This window comes from Lonchura striata, chromosome 2 (genome assembly GCF_046129695.1).
Source record: "Lonchura striata isolate bLonStr1 chromosome 2, bLonStr1.mat, whole genome shotgun sequence".
Lineage (NCBI taxonomy): Eukaryota > Metazoa > Chordata > Aves > Passeriformes > Estrildidae > Lonchura > Lonchura striata.
The window spans coordinates 115,877,848-115,898,769 of NC_134604.1; the positions used below are offsets into that span (position 1 = coordinate 115,877,848).

The window sequence follows — 20,922 nt, forward strand, 5'->3', positions numbered from 1 at the left end:
TTATCCCATCCCATCCCATCCCATCCCATCCCATCCCATCCCATCCCATCCCATCCCATCCCATCCCATCCCATCCTATCCCAATTTTACTGCAGCTGATGAGATTCTGGAGGCCACAGTCCCTGCCAGGGGCTGTGGATGGATGTGCCTGACCCGGGAATGCCGAGGGGATGTCACCCCCAGGAGGGATGTGCCTGACCCGGGAATGCCGAGGGGATGTCACCCCCAGGAGGGATGTGCCTGACCCGGGAATGCCGAGGGGATGTCACCCCACACCAGCAGCATCCTCTGAAGGAGCTCAAACACATTTTCAACGCTGACAAATTCATTTTGTAGCTTCCAGGTGGGCACTGCTGAAGCCCCCGTGGCTCGGTGGGAACCACAGACGCTTCTCCCTCCCGCGGGAAGCAGAGGGTGGGATTTGGGGTGGGGTTTTTAAGGTTTTGATGGTGGCTGCAGGGGGCCAGTGCTCCCTTCACTGAGGTGTTTGAGGGGAACCCTGACATGATCTCCCCTTCCTCCTCACGGCCCGAAATGTGCAATATCCCCCGAGGATGGAGCTCCAGGAGTGCCAGGGGGCCAGGGCAGCATCCCTGGGAATGTCCCAGCCCCCGGAGCCTTCCCGGGGCAGAGGAGCCTGAGCTCAGAGCTCCGGGGGCTGCGGGACCCAGGGACCAGCTGGGGCTGTGCAGGAGGGATTTAGGGTGGGTTTTAGGGAAAGGCTCTTCCCCAGAGGTGCTGGCACTGCCCAGGGAATGGGCACGGCCCCGAGGCTGCCAGAGCTGCAGGAGCCTTTGGGCAGCGCTGCCAGGGATGCCCAGGGTGGGATTTTGGGGGGTCTGGCACTGGGGGAATCCCTGTGGGTTTATTCCCACTGAGGAATTCCACGATTCCCTCTCTCCCGCGCTGCTCCGGCTGCACATTTCGCACGCCAGGAGCTGCGGTGCCCCCTCAGCACCTCCCACCTGGGCACCTGCGGCGGGCACGGCTCTGCGCCCTCCCTCGCTCCCTCCCTCGCTGCCTCCTCCCAGCCCGGCTGCTCCCGGCTCGCAGCACGGGACAGTGACAGTGACAGCCGGGCTGGTGGCCCTGCAGCAGCCAAAACCACCCCAGCCCCCCGGAGCATCGCCCGGGGCTGGCACCGCCGCGCTCCCCTTGCCCGGCAGCGCCCGGAGCCCCGCAGGTGCGTCCGGGCAGCCCGGGATGGGAGCGGGGCCGGTGGAAAAATGGGAATGGCTTCTCTGCAGAGCCGAACCGGTGGAGGAGCTGGGGCTCCGCTGCCAGGCTGGTTTGCTGTGCCAGCCGTGCCAGCGCTCGCCCCGGGCAGCGGCATCCCCCGGGACGCAGCGGGCTGGGCGGATTTTGGGGAGCAGGGCTGGGGTTTCCGCTTTGGAATAGCGGGATGGCTGCGAGCTGTGGGCAGGAAAAGGGAGTTCAGGCTGGTGATGGGAGAAAAGAGGTGGTTTGGGGAGAATTCAATGGGGATTTGGGGAAAAGTCAGTGGGGATTTGGGAAGAATTCAGTGGGGATTTGGGGAGAATTCAGTGAAGTTTTGGGGAGAATTCAGTGAAGTTTTGGGGATAATTCAATGGGGATTTGGGGAGAATTCAGTGAGGATTTGGAGATAATTCAGTGAGGGTTTGGGGAGAATTCAGTGAGAGGTTGGGGATAATTCAGTGAGGATTTGTAGAGAATTCATTGGGATTTTGGGGACAATTCAGTGAGGTTTTGGGGAGAATTCAGTGGTGGTTTGGGAAGAATTCAGTGGGGATTTGGGAGAATTCAGTGAAGTTTTGGGGAGAATTCAGTGAAGTTTTGGGGAGAATTCAGTGTCCCCCACTGCACAGGTGCTGCTCTTTAGAGCCACGCCAGGAGCTGCGCTGGTGCTGCCCAGGTGAGCAGAGGGTGGCCCTGGGCAGGCAGGGAGAGGCTGCAGATGTGCCACGCACAGCTGGGGCTGCAGGAGTGTTTGCACATCCCTCCTGCAGCAGGGATGCCCCAGCTCGGGCAGGAGGGAGCAGTGCCCTGGGTGCTGCTGGGTTGCAGAATTCCTGGAGCTGGAGTGAGGAAATGGGGCTCCCTTGTGCAATGGGGATCGGTATCAGACCCGCTCATCCCTGAAGGAACGAGCCAGGGAGGTCACTGCATCCTTCACGGTGGTGGAGATGCACCAGGAGGTTTGGAAGGCAGGAAATCTGGAGGTGGGTGATGTGCTGTGCTGATTTTCGCTCTGAGAGCAGCACAGGCTTTATTTCTGTGTCATCAAACCACAGGAAATTGTGATAGAGCTGTGTTTTCTAAAGGTGAGTGTTCCTCTAAACACTCACCTTTAGAACAGATAAGTTTCTGGGGCTGGCTGCTGACACTTTTGGCAGCAATAGCAGAGAGGGTTGGAGCTGTTTGCTTGGTGGAAATTAAAATAGAGGAGCTCTGATTTGGGAGAGCTGAGAAAAATGCTGTTAAAATCTGTCACTTCACAGTCACCTGTGTTTGTGTGATGAATATCACATTGAAACCTCAGCAGGGAAGAGAAATAGAGGCAGCCAAGAGTCAGTTTTCATGGAATCCTGGAATGGTTTAGGCTGGGAGGGACCTCAGAGCCCACCCAGTGCCACCCCTGCCACGGCAGGGACACCTCCCACTGCCCCAGGCTGCTCCAGCCCCAGTGTCCAACCTGGCCTTGGGCACTGCCAGGGATCCAGGGGAAATCTGGGAATTCCATCCCAGCCCTGCTCACCCTGCCAGGGAACAATTCCCAATCTCCCAGCCATCCCTGCCCTCTGGCAGTGGGAGCCATTCCCTGTGTGCTGTCCCTCCATCCCTGGAAATTGTCTCTCTGCAGCTTTCCTGGGGCTCCTCCAGGCCCTGCCAGGCCACCCTGAGCTCAGCCCAAAGCTTCTCCTGTGCAGGTGAACAATCCCAGCTGTGCCAGCCTTTCCTGCCAGCAGAGCTGCTCCATCCCTCTGCTCATCCTGGAGTCTCCTCTGGGCTCTCTGCAGCACCCAATGCTCGAGGACAAAATTCCTGTTGAGCTCCAAAGCCGAGTGTCACAAATTCTAGGTGCATTCCAGGACAGAAAATTCCCTTTTCCCCTTTCAACCCTGGTGGCAGCAGCTGCTCCTCTGGAGCTGAGCTGCTGGAGATCAGCCCAGGCCACCCAGGGCAGGAAGGGCTGGGCTGGAGCTGAAGGTGCCACTGGGCTGGGAGCCTTCCCTGGGAGCAGCTCCCAGGCTCTGGAGCAGGATCCAGGAGCAGGATCCAGGATCTGGGAGCAGGATCCAGGCTCTGGGAGAAGGATCCAGGATCTGGGAGCAGGATCCAGTTTCTGGGAGAAGGATCCAGGTTCAAGGAGCAGGATCCAGGCTCTGGGAGCAGGATCCAGGTTCTGGGAGAAGGATCCAGGAGCAGGATCCAGGATCTGGGAGCAGGATCCAGGATCTGGGAGCGGGATCCAGGCTCTGGGAGGAGGATCCAGGCTCTGGGAGGAGGATCCAGGCTCTGGGAGCGGGATCCAGGCTCTGGGAGGAGGATCCAGGCTCTGGGAGCAGGATCCAGGAGCAGGATCCAGGTTCAAGGAGCAGGATCCAGGCTCTGGGAGCAGGATCCAGGCTCTGGGAGTGGGATCCAGGCTCTGGGATCAGGATCCAGGTTCAAGGAGCAGGATTCAGGATCTGGGAGCAGGATCCAGGATCTGGGAGCAGGATCCAGGCTCTGGGAGGAGGATCCAGGCTCTGGGAGCAGGATCCAGGCTCTGGGATCGGGATCCAGGTTCAAGGAGCAGGATCCAGGCTCTGGGAGGAGGATCCAGGCTCTGGGAGCGGGATCCAGGATCTGGGAGGAGGATCCAGGCTCTGGGAGCAGGATCCAGGCTCTAGGAGCAGGATCCAAGAAGAGGATCCAAGATCTGGGAGCAGGACCCAGCTCCTTTGGAGCAGACAGGTCCCCTGTACTGTGCCTGTGTTGGGAAGCAGGGGGTGTCTGTCTGTCAGGGGGTGTCTGTCTGTCAGGGGGTGTCTGTCTGTCTGTCCTGCTGTCCCCACAGCTGGCAGCAGCTCCATGAGCTGCCACATCCAGCTGCAATTCCCGTGTTTGGAGCCCAGAGTCAGCCTGCAGCTCTGCTCTGCCGCTGCCGTGGCCTCAGCTCCCAGAGGGGCTCCAGGAGCTCTCCAGAGGCTCCCCCGGCCCCTCTCACACCCAGCTGGGGTCAGGCTCTGGCAAGGAGCTCCTGGAGTGGCTCCTGCAGCTCTGGCACCCCACGGCTGCTGGGATTTGGGTGTCCCTGAGGAGATCAGGGACTGGGCATAAAATCACAGAATCCCAGGCTGGTTTGGGACTGGAGAGTCCTCAGAGCCCACCCAGAGCCACCCCTGCCATGGCAGGGACACCTCCCACTGTGCCAGACTGGCCTTGGATGGAGCTACAAAAACCTGCAGAGAGACAATTTCCAGGGATGGAGGGACAGCACACAGGGAATGGCTCCCACTGCCCCAGGGCAGGGCTGGGTGGGAGATTGGGAATTGGGAATTCTTCCCTGGGAAGGTGAGAAGGGGCTGGGATGGAATTCCCAGATTCCCCTGGATCCCTGGCAGTGCCCAAGGCCAGGTTGGACCCTGGGGCTGGAGCAGCCTGGGACAGTAGGAGGTGTCCCTGCCATGGCAGGGGTGGCACTGGGTGGGCTCTGAGCTCCCTGTGAGGTCCCACTGGGTGGGATTTGGGGTCCCTCCAACCCAAACCATTCCAGATTCCACAAGAATTTCCCAGCCCATGATTAACTTCTCAGTGTTCCAGCCTCCAACCCAGGAGTGCTCAGATAAAGAGCTCACAAGGAGTTGTTAATTAACAATTAAGTGCTGTGTGTGACCCTCTCCGTGCCTGCTGTGAATACTCCAGGGAAATGTTCTCCTCCTGAGGGACGCTGGGGACAGGAGCAGAGTCCTGGCCCTATCCCTCTGTTTCAGCAGCTCCTTGTGCAGCTTTTATTCCACAACGAGGCACAAACAAACCCAAGGAAGCCTCCAGGTACCTGCTGTTCCTGCAGGGTCATTCCCAGCAGCTGGAGGCTGTGCTCAGCCGAGCTCCTGGAAAACATCTCTGAGCTGCCACCAGCCCCTGCCCAGGTGCCACTCCTGCCCCGGGCTCCTTTTCAGCCTGGATGGATTAGAACCTGTTTCTGGTGTACTTCCTCTTTCAAACGCCCCAACAACAATGGCTGAGTGTTCTGGAGAAGGATTTGCTGGGCAGCTGCTGCCGTGGATTTAAAGCTCTGGGAAACCCTGAGAGCCACCCAAGGTCACCTTGGATGACAATGCCCCATTGAGGTGGGACATGGGTGTCTTCCTTTTCCAGGGGCTGTGCTGGGGCTGTCAGTCATGGATGAGGAAAGGGATTGTTCACCAGCCCAGGAGGAGCTGGAGCTGCTGCAGAGAGCCCAGAGGAGGCTCCAGGATGAGCAGAGGGATGGAGCAGCTCTGCTGGCAGGAAAGGCTGGCACAGCTGGGATTGTTCACCTGCACAGGAGAAGCTTTGGGCTGAGCTCAGGGTGGCCTGGCAGGGCCTGGAGGAGCACCAGGAAAGCTGGAGAGAGACAATTTCCAGGGATGGAGGGACAGCACACAGGGAATGGCTTCACACTGCCAGAGGGCAGGGCTGGATGGGAGATTGGGAATTGGGAATTGTTCCCTGGCAGGGTGGGCAGGGCTGGGATGGAATTCCCAGATTCCCCTGGATCCCTGGCAGTGCCCAGGGCCAGGTTGGACACTGGGGCTGGAGCAGCCTGGGACAGTGGGAGATATCCCTGCCCATGGCAGGGATGGGACAAGATGAGCTTTGAGGTCCCTTCCAACCCTCAAGTTATTTTATGGTTTGACGTTGCCTGGCTGCTGAGGATTTGGGAATGCAGAGCTGGCAGGATTCCTCTCATTAAGTGATTTACAGGTGGATTGGAAAGGGAAAAGGACCTTTCAGCCTCTTGTGTGAGCCCGGCAGAGCAGAGGCTGTGCCTGGGAGGCTTCAGCCTTGCAGGAGCTTCTGGCTGTCCCCATCTCCTGCTCCTGCAGCTCTGGCAGCCTCGGGGCCGTGCCCATTCCCTGGGCAGTGCCAGCACCTCTGGGGAAGAGCCTTTCCCTAAAACCCACCCTAAATCCCTCCAGACCCAGCCCCAGCTGCTCCCTGGTGCTGTCCCTGTCCCAGGGACACTGCTCCTGCCTGGGGGCTCAGGGAGGGAGTCCTGACCTGTAAAGAGCAGAGGGAGCTGGGGCTGAGATCTGAGCCAGCTCCACACACCCACAGAGCAGCTGGGAAGCCCAAGGGGGCTTTAAGGTGCTGCTGGGGATGGACTCAGCCCTGGCTGGGCTGCAGTGGGAGATGGGAGAGGCTCTCCACATTGAACTGATGCCTTGGGAAGGCTGAGCTGGAGCAAAGCTGGACAGAGTCACAGAATAAAGCAGGGATTTATCCAAGGATCTCCTCATGGATGCACCTTGGGCAGCACCAGAGCCCAGCCAGGGCTGCACCCAAATGACCCAAAATGGTCCCAAAATGCACGAGCGCTCCCGGGGCTCTCCCTGGGATCAGTTCTGCTCCATTGGCACCTTGGAGTTCATTGTCCCATTCCAGCTCCAGCCCATCAGTCCCACCCTGCTTGTTTTTCTCTCTCCAGCCCACGCTGTTTGTGCTCCTGGCCTGAGGTTTGGATCATTTGTCCTTGGTGCCCAGCTGGAGCAGGAATTGTTTTGTCTCTGCTCTGTGCACAGAGCTCAGCATCCCATCATGTGAAGCCCAGACCCACACACTAAAGCAGCACAAAATGTGAAAAATATGAAAGCCAAAACTTCAGGCATCACCCCCAGGCTCTCTCAGGTAAAACCTTCACTGAGGAGGGGAACCAGGAAAGGGAGACAGAGGAAATCCCATCTTTACCTGTGGATTCATCAAAGAAGTTTTTCCACTCAAGAGAGAGGGGGGAAAGTGGGAAATGGATTTGTAGGGAATTCTCCAAGCCTGTCAGAAGCACCTGTGTGCAAACCTTGAGATCAGAAATGCTGACTTAGAAATGCCATGGAATAGGACAGACATTGCTGAGAAATACAAGTTTCAAAGGATGGCCTTGCAAATAAGGCTGGATCCTTTGGAGAAACAGAACTATGAAAGATGCATTGCAGTGGGACCTGCGAGGGGTAATTTTAGAAAATCAGCTTTAAGGCATTGACAGCATGGTGTGGATAAAGCTGGTAGGCCAAGAAATACTCAGAGTGTATAGTAATTAAGAAATTACTGATTGTAATGGTGTGAATTACAACATCTGTGTTGTCTCACCCTTCACATGAGACTGAAAATAGAATAAAAGTTTTTAAAAACACCTCTCAGTTACTATTGTAAATGCAGGTGAACTTGGTAGGAAGAAATGCTGATGTCTGACTCAGTTCAGAAGGCTGAATGATTTCTTTATTATAACTATGCTATAACACATTAATATACTATTTAAAGGAGATACTAAAACTACAAACCTACTTTTCCTAACTCCCATATCTGACTCACTCCCAACTCGTGCCCCTCTCTGAGCCCAGCCCCAGGTGGGTTGGATTGGCCACCAGGCTCAAACAATCCTCACCAGAATCCAACCAAGCAACACCCCAGGGAAACAATTCTCCACACACATTCCACATGGGAAAACAAGGAGCAGAAACAGAAATTGTTTTCTCTTTCTTCTCTCTGCGCACCTCTATGAAAAATCCTGAGAGAGAGAAGAACATGCCTATAAAAGTTACCCCATCTATGGGTCAGAAAAGAGCTTAATCTGACATTTATCTGATGGCATGCCTTGATTTGCATCCTTTTCTAGCCCAAGGAAGGAAGAAGTGCCAAGGACAGAAAATCCAAATGCTGCTGCTGTCCAACACCACGGCCCTGACCCTGCTCCTCTCCAAACTGCTCCAGGAGTGCCTGGAGCGGTCCAACAGCTCAGCTGCTGCTCAGGAGGGCAGTGCCAGCGACAGCCTGGCCATCATCTACGTGCTGCTGATGCTGGGGCTCTTTGGCTTCTTCACGCTGGGGGTGATGGTGAGCAACCTGCGGGCGCGGCGCCTCCAGGGGCCCCGCGACCCCTACCACACCTACATCGCCACCGACGCCTGGCGCCAGAAGGACAGGGAGCACTTCCAGGCCAGGGTCATGGAGAGCTACAAGCTCTGCTGCGTCCTGGAGAACCAGCTGGCCGTGGAGCAGCCGGGCACCAAGATCCCCGAGGAGAAATCTTCCTAGGGAAAAGGGGGATGGATGGAGCCCGGCTAGCTCGGTTGGGACTCTTAATCCCAGGGTCGTGGGTTTGAGCCCCACGTTGGGCGCCAAAATCTGTCTGGGCTTGAAAAGACAGGAGTCTGTGAAGGAAGGCAAAAGCCTCCTGTGCAATGGAGAAGGTAAACCTCCTCCCTCTGAATTACCACACTTTTAAAAAAGGCTCTCAGGCAAAGATATGGGAGTGGGAATAACAGTTATTTACTAGGAGAAAAACTAAATTAAAAAAAATAATAATAAAAATGTAATTAGTACAAACAAAACTAGTGATGGGGTCAGAAACCTGACCCCCTGAGGAATCAGAGTGTTGGTAGTAGTCCAGTTAAATGGTGGCTGTTCCTCCTGCAGTGGCAGATGAAATGCTGCTGGAGCGGGGATCTGCAGAACGGGTGGAGTTTTCTCTGAAGGTCTGGTAGTAGTTGGGCCTGGTCTTCCTCTGGGAATCCAGCAAAGGGGCTGCCAGGGTCTCAAAAAGTGCTGATTTTATGCAGGTAGGGCTGCTTGGCTCCTCCTTTGGGGTGGAGCATCTCACCATGGGCTGATGTGACTTTCCCAGTCATGCAGCGAGTCCTTAATGGCCTTTAACAGAAGATATCTCCCCAGAGGGAGACATTGTCCTTGGAAGTGATAAGAAAACTGCCCAACCTCCAACAGATGGCAAGAGAATCCATGCTGATCTTACAAGCCAGGACAGGCTTCTTCACGCTGGGGGTGATGGTGAGCAGCCTCCAGGGGCCCCGCGACCCCTACCACACCTACATCGCCACCGACGCCTGGCGCCAGAAGGACAGGGAGCACTTCCAGGCCAGGGTCATGGAGAGCTACAAGCTCTGCTGCATCCTGGAGAACCAGCTGGCCGTGGAGCAGCCGGGCACCAAGATCCCTGAGGAGAAATCTTCCTAGGGAAAAGGGGGATGGATGGCGCGTGGCGGGGGGACAATGGGAGCGGTGCCTGCTGTGGGAGCTGCTGGCCCTTGTGCAGGGCCACAAGGTTTGGCCAGGCTGGAGGAGCAGTGCTGGTGAAGCTGATGGAGCTGGGAGATCCCAGTGCTGCCCCAGCACCCGGCACCGTGTGGGAATCACAGCGAGGCAACATCGGGATTCCCACGGAACACCGTGGACTCATCGCCAGGGCTCGCTGCCAGAGGGCAGGGTGGGTGGGATTTGGGGAATAAATCCTGCCCTGGCAGGGTGGGCAGGACTGGCACAGGGTGCCCAGAGCAGCTGGGGCTGCCCCTGGATCCCTGGCAGTGCCCAAGGCCAGGCTGGAGCAGCCTGGGACAGTGGGAGCTGTCCCTGTCATGGAATGGGATGACTTTGATCTCCCTCCCAACCCAACCCATTCTGGGTTCTCTGATTCTCCTCAAAAGCAAATCTTGGTGTGGCTGGTGTGAAATTAAAGCCTAATTAGGACCTAATTAGAACCAAACCTAGGACAGGGGTGTTAATTGGCAAGCATGGCTTAGACAATCATTTTCCAGAAAAACCAAATTCTCCCAAGAAACAGCAGCTGAAAGATTTCATTTGCATTTTTGTCCAGCTCAGAATAATGATTTTATAAATTGTACAGTGCTGTGCTAACCTGTTTCCTTCAGAATCATGCCCTTAGTGATAAAATATTAGGAAAAACTTCCCAATTTTTTGTCTGAAAAGTATTTCCGTGGAAGAACACAGACTTTGGAGGGAAACTTTAGTGACTGGGAAGGGTGTGGCTCTTGGGGACATGGGTTAATGCTGGGTTAAGGGGTGGACTCAAAGATCTTGGAGGGCTTTTCCAACCTCAGTCATTCCAGGATTCGGATTCCTAGCAGGTCTCCCAGACTGCTCTTGATTGCTGGGACCAATCAAATTAATTTCCTTCCTATGGATGGGGCTTGATCCTGGCAGCAAAATGCACATGCAAAGACTGGGTCTGTGCCATGGGAGTGGGGAACATTCCCAAATTTCAGTCCCAATTAATTATTGCACGAGCCTCGAGTGCCAGCCCCTGGTTGGGAAGGGAATTTCCACTGTGGGAAGAAGAATTCCATAATTTCTGCTGTTTAATCACCCAGAGGTGATGTCTGTGCTTAGCTCTGATTCCGTGAGCAGCTCCCAGCTGTCCATCCAAGGATCCAGCACTAAATCCAGGAGGGTTTTCCTGCCCTTCCCTCCTTTTCCCTCCTGCACAGGCCGGGTCTGAGGGACAGGGCAGCCAAATTCTGCTGCTGTGGCACCAACATCCACCTGCCTGTGAAAAGGAGAAATCCATCTCCCCTGGACATTGTGTTCCCTAAAAGAACAGCTTGGCCAGCCTGGAGCTGGTTTGGGATGAAGGAAGCAGCAGTCTGGGCAGGAGGGGGGGGGTTATTTCTGCCCTGCAGACACAAATCTCATTTTTAGCCGCTGAAAGAGATTGGGGGAGGCTGGAAAGAGGAGCAGAGTAGCTGCTCCCAAGGCAAGGCAAGGGCAGAGAGGGAAGCAATCCCAGCAGAGCCCTTCTCCAGGCACTTCCCTCTGAGTCATATTCCAGCCGTGTCTGTTCCCAGAGCACTCAGGACACTCAAAACACATGGTTGGTTTTTAAAAATTTTATTTGCATGGTGCCTACCCATTAAGCTGAGGACAAGACTCACGATTTTGGTGTCTGGAGCAGCATGGAAAATCTCCAACAATTTAATTATCCCAGCCACTTTTTTCTCTGGAGGAATGAAAACCCAAGCCCAGCTCTGGAAAAATGTTGATTTCTCAGCTTGGGTGCTGCTCCTTTGGGATCTCACTGTTTAGGACTTGCCCTGGGAGAGGATCTGCAGAGCCAGGCCCCCGGACTTGGCTTAACCTTGCACCAAAAAATTGCCTTTAATGACATTAAACCCTTTAATCAGTTAAAACCTTCAATTCATGAAAACATTTAATGGCATTAAACCCTTGGAATGAGACATCCCCAGGGATCTCTCCTGCAGCTCTCCCTGCACCTCAGGTATTTTAAGGTATTTTGGAATCATTTAATTTTCATAGCTCCAGGGAGGTTATTTGTGAGGAGGGTGATGCTCAGCATTAATTTCACCCCATTTTCTTTTCCTTTTAGTAGCTCTGCCTATTTATTTAACTGAAATTAAAAAAGAGAGGAGCTCTGCTGTGCCACCCTCACCCCTGAGTGCCTGTGGTGGATTCCCACCGTGGGCTTGCTCCTTTCAGTCCTGGAGTTCTCTTTTTGCCCTGGTTTTTTCGCTCATACAAAGCAATAAAATCTGAACTTCAAGCAGTGCTCGTGGCCTCAGATGTTGTTTTTTCCTCCCAAACTGTTCTGCAGGCTCGGGGCAGGGGCAGATCCTCCCCAGCGGGCACCACTCACCCGATTCACCCGGGCCAGGCAGCTGCTGGCATCTCCCCTGTGGGAATCTGAGATATTGATGATTCCAGGATTGTAGAAATTCTCTGAGCCCTGCAGCAAAAAAATAAGTTGTAATTAATCTGTGCTGGTTTCCAGGTTGTTTATTCTGTTTATCTCTCACATGTTCTGCTGCCCTGCCCAGCTCTGTCCTGCAGGGCAGCGTGTGGGGCTCTGCCCTCAGTGGGATGTGACAAACATTCAATACCAGAAACTCCCTGGGCTGCATTTACAAGAACGTGCCAATATCTGTCACCTACGTTGGACAGTGTGTCCCCAGCCTGAACCAACAGAAAAATGCCAACACCACAGTGAGACATGGAGGGCATGAAGAAGGAGAAAAAGGACAAGGCACACCCAATTTCCTCCATCTTGTCCCCTTTGGGCCCCTCATCTAGAATCCTGAAATTTTACTTTTGCACCTGTGCCACACTTAATTATTACTTCTATCAAACACTCAGAGCTTGTAAATCATCCTCAAAGATTGAAAACTCTTCTCCACCTACAGAGATCAGACACACCCAATTTCCTCTATCTTGTTCCCTTTGAACCCCTAATCTATAATCCTAAAATTTTACTTCTGCACCCTTGCTGTTGCTGTCGAGGCAGGATGGGAAGAAGACTCTGACCAGAAGGTTGCTGAGAGTAAAACTCCTCTTTTATACAGAGGTCCATGAGGACCAACTCCATTGGTCCTGAAGTGAAAACAACCCACGCATTGGTGCAGAGTGCTTGATGCACAGTGATAGAACTTAACTACAAACAATGTGAATAACAAGAGAGTTAAAGAATTATTTACATTCTTCTCCAGCTCTTTCCCAGGCTTCTGCCTGGCTAGAAACTCTTCATTTCTCTCTTTGACTGAATATGAGACCCACACCGTGCCACGCTTAATTATTACTGATATCAAACACTCAGAGCTGGTAATTGATCCTGTAAGATTGAAAACTCTTTTCCATGGGCAGAGATCACAGACAGTGTCTCTGGGGGCTCTGTCCAGGGGGTTCCTGACCCCTGCCAGGGTCCCAGGGCAGCCAGAGGGAAGCTCTGGATTCCCACACAGCCCCAGTGCACCCTGAGCTGCAGAAACTCCAAATGTCAGCGCTGAATTCCTCCCTGCAGCCCCCAGGCTGGATTTGGCTCCGGGATTGGGGGCAGCGATGCCAGCTGGGCACGGCTCCTGCCCAGGCAGCCAGGTCTGGGGGCACCTCCAGCTCCAGGAAATGCCAGGGGGCCTGGAAAAAGCCATGGAAATGTTGCAGTGGGTCCAGAGGAGGCCATGGAGGTGTTCTGAGAGCCCAGCCCCAGGCGGGTTGGATTGGCCACCAGGCTCAAACAATCCTCACCAGAATCCAACGAAGCAACACCCCAGGGAAACAATTCTCCAAACACATTCCACATGGGAAAACAAGGAGCAGAAATAAGCACGTTCTCATTCTGAGGGCTCTGGAGCCAGGCTGGGAGAGCTGGGGTGTCACTATTGGACACAAAATGAGCACACAGAAGCTTGGTGAGCTCAAGTGAGAAAAATAGCCAATTTCATGTCTGACCTCGCAATATATAGAATCCCAAAAGTGGCAGTGGATTGAAGGGTGAAATTGCCGCCTGTCCAACCACACTGCTCAAACCAAAATCCATCAATTCTCTCCTCCTACAAAGAACACAAAACAATCATTATTTACATGAACAGTGCGTGAGAGCTCCGGCAGAAATGTGTAAACATTATCAGAAGGCTAAAGAAATTTTATGAGAAGTTTAAAACTTTCAAAAGAGGTATAAAAGAAAACTTAACACTTTTAAAAATCAGGGCAACACTGAGGGTGCTCACCTGGAGAGGAGAAGCTCCAGAGCCCTGCCAGGGCCTGAAGGGGCTCCAGGAGAGCTGCAGAGGGACTGGGGACATTATATACCCAAAATTACGTGTACCATGTTTACAATTCCCCTACCAATACCCAAAATCTACCTTGGACAAGGTGTCCCTATCCTAAACCAACAGAAAAGTGTCACCATCACACCGAGACATGGAGGGCAAGAAGAAGGAAGAAGAAGCTAGGGCACGCCCAGATTCCTCCATCGTGTACCCCTGGATTTCATTTTAAAAAAATCCCAAAATTCTACTTTTCCACCCCGTGTCCATTTCTTTATTACATCATTCAATCCCTTTTGGCTTGTAACTCCTCATATAAGGTCGGCAGCCTCTCCCAAGGGCTAAAATCGAATCCAAAGGTGTATTTTATTTGCTGCCAAAGTTCCTGGGCTCTCTGCCAGTGGCTGGAGTCACCCAGGGCAGGCAGAGGGATGCTCTGGACTCCGACACCAGCCAAAGGCTCTGAGTCTGCAGAGTTGCCCTTTTGAGTTATCAGGGCTATCTTTATTTGCAGCTGGCTGGGTCAGCTAAACCTGGAAACTTGTTCAGAGACAAGCAGGAGGAAACTGATAAAAATAGAAGATAGGAGCAATCAGAAGCGAGAAGAACATTCTTTACAGCTGGTAACTGCTCTTATCTCGTGTCATATTTCTCTGGCATCCTGTTTCAGTTTTACACGTTGTTATCACTGCCCCAAACTCCGTCCCAAATCTCTGGATCTGGCTGGAGCCCTCAGCTGGGCAGGTGAAAGCTGCAGGGAGCCTTTCTGGAGGAGTGGCTGCAGGGAGAAGCACAAACCTGGCCAGGAGCTGGGGAGGTCACTGGGAATGTGGCAGGAGCCATCCAGAGGGACCTGGACCTGCTCCAGAAGGGTCCTGTGGGAATCTGATGAGGTTTAATAAGGCCAGAGGCTGAACTGGGGGTGGGACAACCCCTGGGATCAGTCCAGGCTGGGATGAGCAGATGGAGCAGCACTGGGAGAGCTGGACCTGCCCCAGCCCAGAGTTCCCCGTGCCCTGGGCTGAGCCCCAGCTGGGGATCAGGAGAGGGACTGGGATTGGGATTGGAATTGGGATTGGGATTGGGATTGGGATTGTGCCCCTGTGTCCCACAGGTGAGATCCCACCTGCAGAGCTGCCCCAGCCCTGCCCCAGCCCAGGAGGAGCTGGAGCTGCTGCAGAGAGCCCAGGGGAGGCTCCAGGATGAGCAGAGGGATGGAGCAGCTCTGCTGGCAGGAAAGGCTGGCACAGCTGGGATTGTTCACCTGCACAGGAGAAGCTTTGGGCTGAGCTCAGGGTGGCCTGGCAGGGCCTGGAGGAGCCCCAGGAAAGCTGGAGAGAGACAATTTCCAGGGATGGAGGGACAGCACACAGGGAATGGCTTCAAAGTGAAAAATTACAGGTTTAGATCAGATATTAGGAAAAATTTTCCCCCTGTGAGGGTGGGCAGGCCCTGGCACAGCTGGGGCTGACCTGAATCCCTGGCAGTGCTCAAGGCCAGGTTGGACATTGGGGCTGGAGCAACCTGGCACAGTGGGAGATGTCCCTGCCGTGGTTTGTGCTGGAATGGGATGAGCTTTAAGGTTCCTTCCAACCCAAGCCAGCCTGGGATTCTGTGATTTAACCCTGGGGATCAGGGATCGATCCCAAGTTTTTCTCCAGGGATTTCTCCTTTGGCACAGCCCCACCAGCTCTGTCTCTTCAGTCTCCCACCACTTCTGTGGAATCTTCTGAATCCTTCCCCCTCAGGGAAATCCCTGGGGCATTGCCTTGGAAAAATTTACCACAGAGTTTTCCCCACCTGTGTGGACTTCCTCGTGGAGTCTTGTACAACAACATGATCCATCCCAGTTCCCTTCCCCGTATGTCCCAAACTCTCCTGGTTTCTCCTTTCCCTGTTCCCTCACTGGCTGTGGTATCCCTGGTGGGTGGCCCCATCTTCCCTGTAGGGCGAGGCCCTTTGCCCTGCCCCTTGTGCTATCCCCTGCTTAAACCTTGTGCACAGCACATGGGCTCATCTTTTGTCCCTGGTTTCCCTTCAGCCTGCTGGAATAAACCTCGCTGGAACTGACCCTGCAAAAGGCCCTTCTGCCCCTCTTGGCTGAGCTGGCTGTGGTATGTTATAGATACACATTATAATGTTGGCTTTTCACAAATAGGAAAGTGGATTCCATATGTGTGGTGTTAAAGCAACTTTGTTATAAAGAGGTGTTTTTTATTTCTGTTGGTAATGAAGCTCAGTGCAATAGCTGCTATCAGTGTGCCTGTGTTAAAATGCCTGCTGGGATGGGATAACACCCAAAGGACACAGGATGAGCACACCTGGACAGATGTGCCAGCCATCAGCACTCGCCCTCTGAAGGCAGTGTGGGCCAGGGCCCAGAACTGGGGGGGATGTAAAAAAGGACTAAAAGCACAATCAAAGAGTAAACATGCTCTAAAAAAGTGCCTCCAAGAAGATAAGATAAACAATTCTTGGAACGTGTAAACTTTGGGGAGAAGTTTACTGTGCATAAGAGTCTATGAATATGCAAAGGGCTGATGTAATGAAAAGGTATTTAAGGGGTGTCCCCGAAGATAAGGGGGTGCTCTTGCCCGAGTAATAACCTTTGCTCTGTGATCCTTGTCTCCCATTGTCCTGTATTGAACTTTTACATTTTCACAGCAGAGTGAACGTGCTTTTCACAGGTGGCTTGACTGCCTTGCCTGAATGCCTCCCCAAGCAGCTTTTCCTGGAGATGCTTAATGGGGATTACAGGCAGCAGCACCCACCAGCCAAACCCCACTCTGCCACACTCTTCCATGCTCCTCCTCCTCCATCCATCCCTGCAAACAGCAGCCCCAGGATCTCTCCCATTGTTCCCAACAACGGATCCTGAGCTCCATTTCCTTTTTCCTTGTGACCTGCAGCTCCAGAGGCAGCAGGGATTTATTTGTCAGGGCAGCAGGGATTTATTTGTCAGGGCAGCAGGGATTCAGCAGCTGTTGTGCAAATGAACCTCCAGCCTCTGCTCTTTATCCAGGCAGCTTCGGGGACTTTCAGGACTTTTTGTCCTGGCAGGGTTTTCTCAAGGCTTTATTTTCTGCTTCCCACCCAGCAGTGCCAAAGGGAGCTGGGAAAAGGGTGCAAACAGGAATTTCACACCGATCCTGCGGGCAGATCCTTCCCATTCCACCTCTGGAACTCCCCCCCAGCAGCCCCATTCCCAGGGACTTGGGGCTGGGTTGGACCCTGAGGGTTAAACCCTCAAATCCTCCCCGTAGTTTTATTTTTTTTTCACCTTAATATCCAAATGTTCTGGTGCAGGAATAGGAAAAGCAGCACAGGCATCACTCAGGGGCCCTCTGGGGTTAACACCCAAAATCCACCCTCTGTTCTCCTTCCATTTCTGGCTTTCCCCCAAAAAAAGGGAGATGTCTCTCTTTACCACCAGCCCAGCTGTTTTTCCATCCAAGTCCTGACCTGGAGAAAGGGATTGTGACAGAATAAAAGGAATTTTGAATAAAAGGCAATTTGAATAAAAGTAAGAAGCTGATGGTTCATGCCAGAGCTCCAGGAGCCTGTTGACCCTGCTCCCAGGGATGCCCAGGATGGGATTGTTGGGGGGTCTGGGCAGGGCCAGGCCTTGGCTTAAATCCCTGTGGGTTCCTTCCAGCTCAGGATATTCCATGATTTGATCCTGATCCCAATCCCAGAGGTGCTGCACAGCTGAGTGCACAACACAGGCAAGAGAAACAGAGCCTTTATTTAATAAAAAAATCAATTAACCCAACCTCTGCACATTAAACAGCCTCTCCTGGATTTTTTCACATGTGTTTTGCTCCTCATTTCCACTCCCAGAAGTCACTGAAATGAAGAAATCACCAGGAGCTCTGAAGGATTCTTCTTTTCTCCAGCTCTGGGCAGGTTTCCTCTGCCCTCCTGAATTTCTTTCAGTGGGAACCAACACAGGCAGAGCATTCCCTGGTCCAGCCTCTCCTCTTTATTTATCCACTGGCATTATTTAGGGATTTGCAGAGAACTGAGTTGCCTGTGGGATTTTCAAGAAGAAGAAAAGAGCAGTCCCAACCTGCTGTGCTTATCAGATGGGTTTGTGAGTTTATTCCATAAATTGAATGGGGTTTTTTCCCATTAAATTCCCCATTCCAGGAGGAGGATGAGGCTGCACCTCCTGCAGGGACCACACCAGTGGGAAAGCCAGTAAATCCCAGGGCAGGTGGCTTGGAGGAACCCATTTTCCCTGGAAATCTTCAGGAGAGGGGGGCAAGAGGCACCCAGGAATTCCAGTGTCAGGGACAACAGGGGACATTCCAGGCCTGGCCCAGTGATACCCACATCTCTCCCCAGATCCCAAATTTCCCTGCTCTGCTGGGACTCCTAATTCCATTCCTGGGACCTTCTGGGCAGGTTCCATTCGGCCGTTCCCAATCCCTGTGGATTGAGGAATGCCCAGCTGCCCATGGACGGGGTGGGATGAGATGGTCATTAAGGTCCCTTCCAGCTGACACATCCTGGGGTCCTGTGGTGATTTTTGGGAGCTCCAGGTGGATTTGGAGGAGCTCATCACAGCAGAAGGGCCAGCACAGCCGTGGGGACAGGGCAGAGCTTTTCCCACCCTGTGCCCTCCTCTTCCACCTCCTCTGGTCCCTGGTGGTTCCCAGCAGTGAAACACAAGAGCTACAAAGCGTTTTGAGGAGTCCCATGGGTATTTTCAGCTTTTATCAGCACTTTTGGCGGTCCTTAATGTTCAGTTTTCCTGCGGGGACAGCACTGCTCCTCCCCTGCTGTCACCTCTTGTCCCCTGGTGTCCCCAGCAGCCACCACTGCTGGCTTGGTGTCAGGGTCAGTGGGTGAGACTCCAGCAGTGTCAAAGTCCTTTTTCCCAGCCCGTGCAGCCAAAGGAGGAGCCTGGAATGGTTCTGATTGTGTTTTCAAGGTTGTTCATTTGTTCTTATCTAAACATTCTCTCTCTGACCTGCCCAGCTCTGCCTAGCAAGGAGCCCGTGGCCATCTGCCCTCGAGCCTTGGGTGGCTCCCACCTTATATACCAAAAACTACATGTGTGTGTTTACAATTTATTACCAATTCCCTTCATCTATGTTGGACAGTGAATCTCTACCTTGAACCAATAGAAAAGTGTCACCATCACAGCAAGACGTGGAGGACAAGGAGAAAGGCAAGAAAGCCAGGAGACACCCTGTTGGAATTTGAGGTATTGATGATTCTGAGATTGTAAAAAGTTTTTGTTTTTTTGCTTCGAGATTGTAAAAATTTTTGGTTTTTTGCTTTGAGATTGTAAAAAGTTTTTGTTTTTTTTGCTTTGTTGTTAAAGAAGTTATAATATGTTCATGTTGGTTTTTAAGGTTGTTTATTTTTGTTTATTTATAACGTGTTCTGCTGCCCTGCTGTAGGTTTGTTTTGCAGAGTAGCGTGTGGGGCTCTGCCCTCAGTGGGATGTTACAAACATTATATATTAGAAATTATGTGTGCTGTATTTACAATAATGTGCTAATATCTATTATTTACGTTGAACAGTGTGTTCTTAGCTTAAACTAATAGAAAAATGCCAACACTACAGTGAAACATGAAGGGCATGAAGAAGGAAAAGACATATTTAATTTTTTCTATCTTGTCCCCTTTGAACCCCTAATCTAGAATTTTAAAATTTTACTTTTGCACTTGTGCTACACTTAATTATTACTTATATTAAACACTTAGAGCTTGTAATTTATCTTGTAAGATTGAAAACTTTTTTCTATGGGCAGAGATCAGAGACAGTGTCTTTTGGGGTTGTGTATAGGGGGGTTCTTGACCCCTGCCAGTGTCTCAGGCCTCCTAGGGCAGCCAGAGGGAAGCCCTGGATTCCCACAACACCCAGTTTCCTCCTTTTTGTACCCCTGAATTACATTCTAAAAACCTCAGAATTCTACTTTTCCACCCTGTGTTAGTTCAACCATCACACTACTCAAACCCTTGTGGCTTGTAATTCTTCATACAAAATTGACAGCTTTTCCCACAGGCTAAAACTGAAGCCACAGGTGTTTTTGAGTTCATGCCAGGGTCTGGAGCCAGCCAGGGCAGCCAGAGGGATGTCCTGGGCATCTTGGCTGTCCCAACGTGATGTTTTTTTGGCCAAGGGCTCCTTAATGTGCAGCCTGTGGTGGAAACAGGATGTGAAGCACAGGATGGGAGTGGCAGCTGCCTCCATGCTGGCCTGGGGGTGACACGGCTGCGCTCGTGCGCCTGGAGCCCAGCCCAAAACGTGAGCACCAGGCCACAGGAATCGGGAGATAATGATTTGATTTAATTTTTTTTTTTTTCTGTTTGCTCTCCAGGCATAATTCAAGGGTGATATGCAGAGTTCTGCTGCCAGGGCTGAGTCAGGAGTGGCAGAAGTTGGATGTGGCTCTGAGCCAGGCCCTGACGTGGATCCCACACATGACAGGGAGCAGGGATGGGACTGGGATGGGACTGGGAAGGGGCTGGGATGGAGCTGGGATGGGGCTGGGATGGGACTGGGAAGGGGCTGGGATGGGACTGGGAAGGGGCTGGGAAGGGGCTGGGATGGGGCTGGGATGGAGCTGGGATGGGACTGGGATGGAGCTGGGATGGGACTGGGATGGAGCTGGGATGGAGCTGGGATGGGGCTGGGATGGAGCTGGGATGGAGCTGGGATGGGACTGGGATGGAGCTGGGATGGGACTGGGATGGGGCTGGGATGGAGCTGGGATGGAGCTGGGATGGGACTGGGATGGGACTGGGAAGGGACTTGGCTGGGGCTGGGATAGAGCTGGGATAGAGCTGGGAAGGGACTGGGAAGGGACTGGGATGGGGCTGGGATGGGACTGGGATGGGACTGGGATGGGACTGGGATGGGACTGGGATGGAGCTGGGATGGGACTGGGATGGAGCTGGGATAGGACTGGGATGGAGCTGGGATAGGACTGGGATGGAGCTGGGATGGGACTGGGAAGGGACTGGGATGGAGCTGGGATGGGGCTGGGATGGAGCTGGGATGGGGCTGGGATGGAGCTGGGATGGGACTGGGAAGGGACTGGGATGGGACTGGGATGGGACTGGGATGGGGCTGGGATGGAGCTGGGATGGGACTGGGATGGGGCTGGGATGGGACTGGGAAGGGGCTGGGATGGGGCTGGGATGGAGCTGGGATGGGACTGGGATGGGGCTGGGATGGGACTGGGATGGGACTGGGATGGGGCTGGGATGGAGCTGGGATGGGACTGGGATGGGGCTGGGATGGGACTGGGAAGGGGCTGGGATGGGGCTGGGATGGGGCTGGGATGGGGCTGGGATGGGGCTGGGATGGGACTAGGATGGGACTCGTTCTGTGGGACAGGACAGGTCCTGGCAGCCTCCTGGTGATGTGGGATTT

The 20,922-nt window shown here is 53.4% G+C and overlaps 1 protein-coding gene across 1 annotated transcript; it reads left to right on the forward strand.

The window, feature by feature from the left end:
• Positions 1-7,878: 7,878 nt before the first annotated feature.
• KCNE1 (potassium voltage-gated channel subfamily E regulatory subunit 1) lies at positions 7,879-8,259 on the forward strand. The gene has a single exon (XM_031504780.2). The coding sequence runs from the start codon at positions 7,879-7,881 to the stop codon at positions 8,257-8,259; it is 381 nt and encodes a 126-aa protein (XP_031360640.2).
• Positions 8,260-20,922: the final 12,663 nt, after the last annotated feature.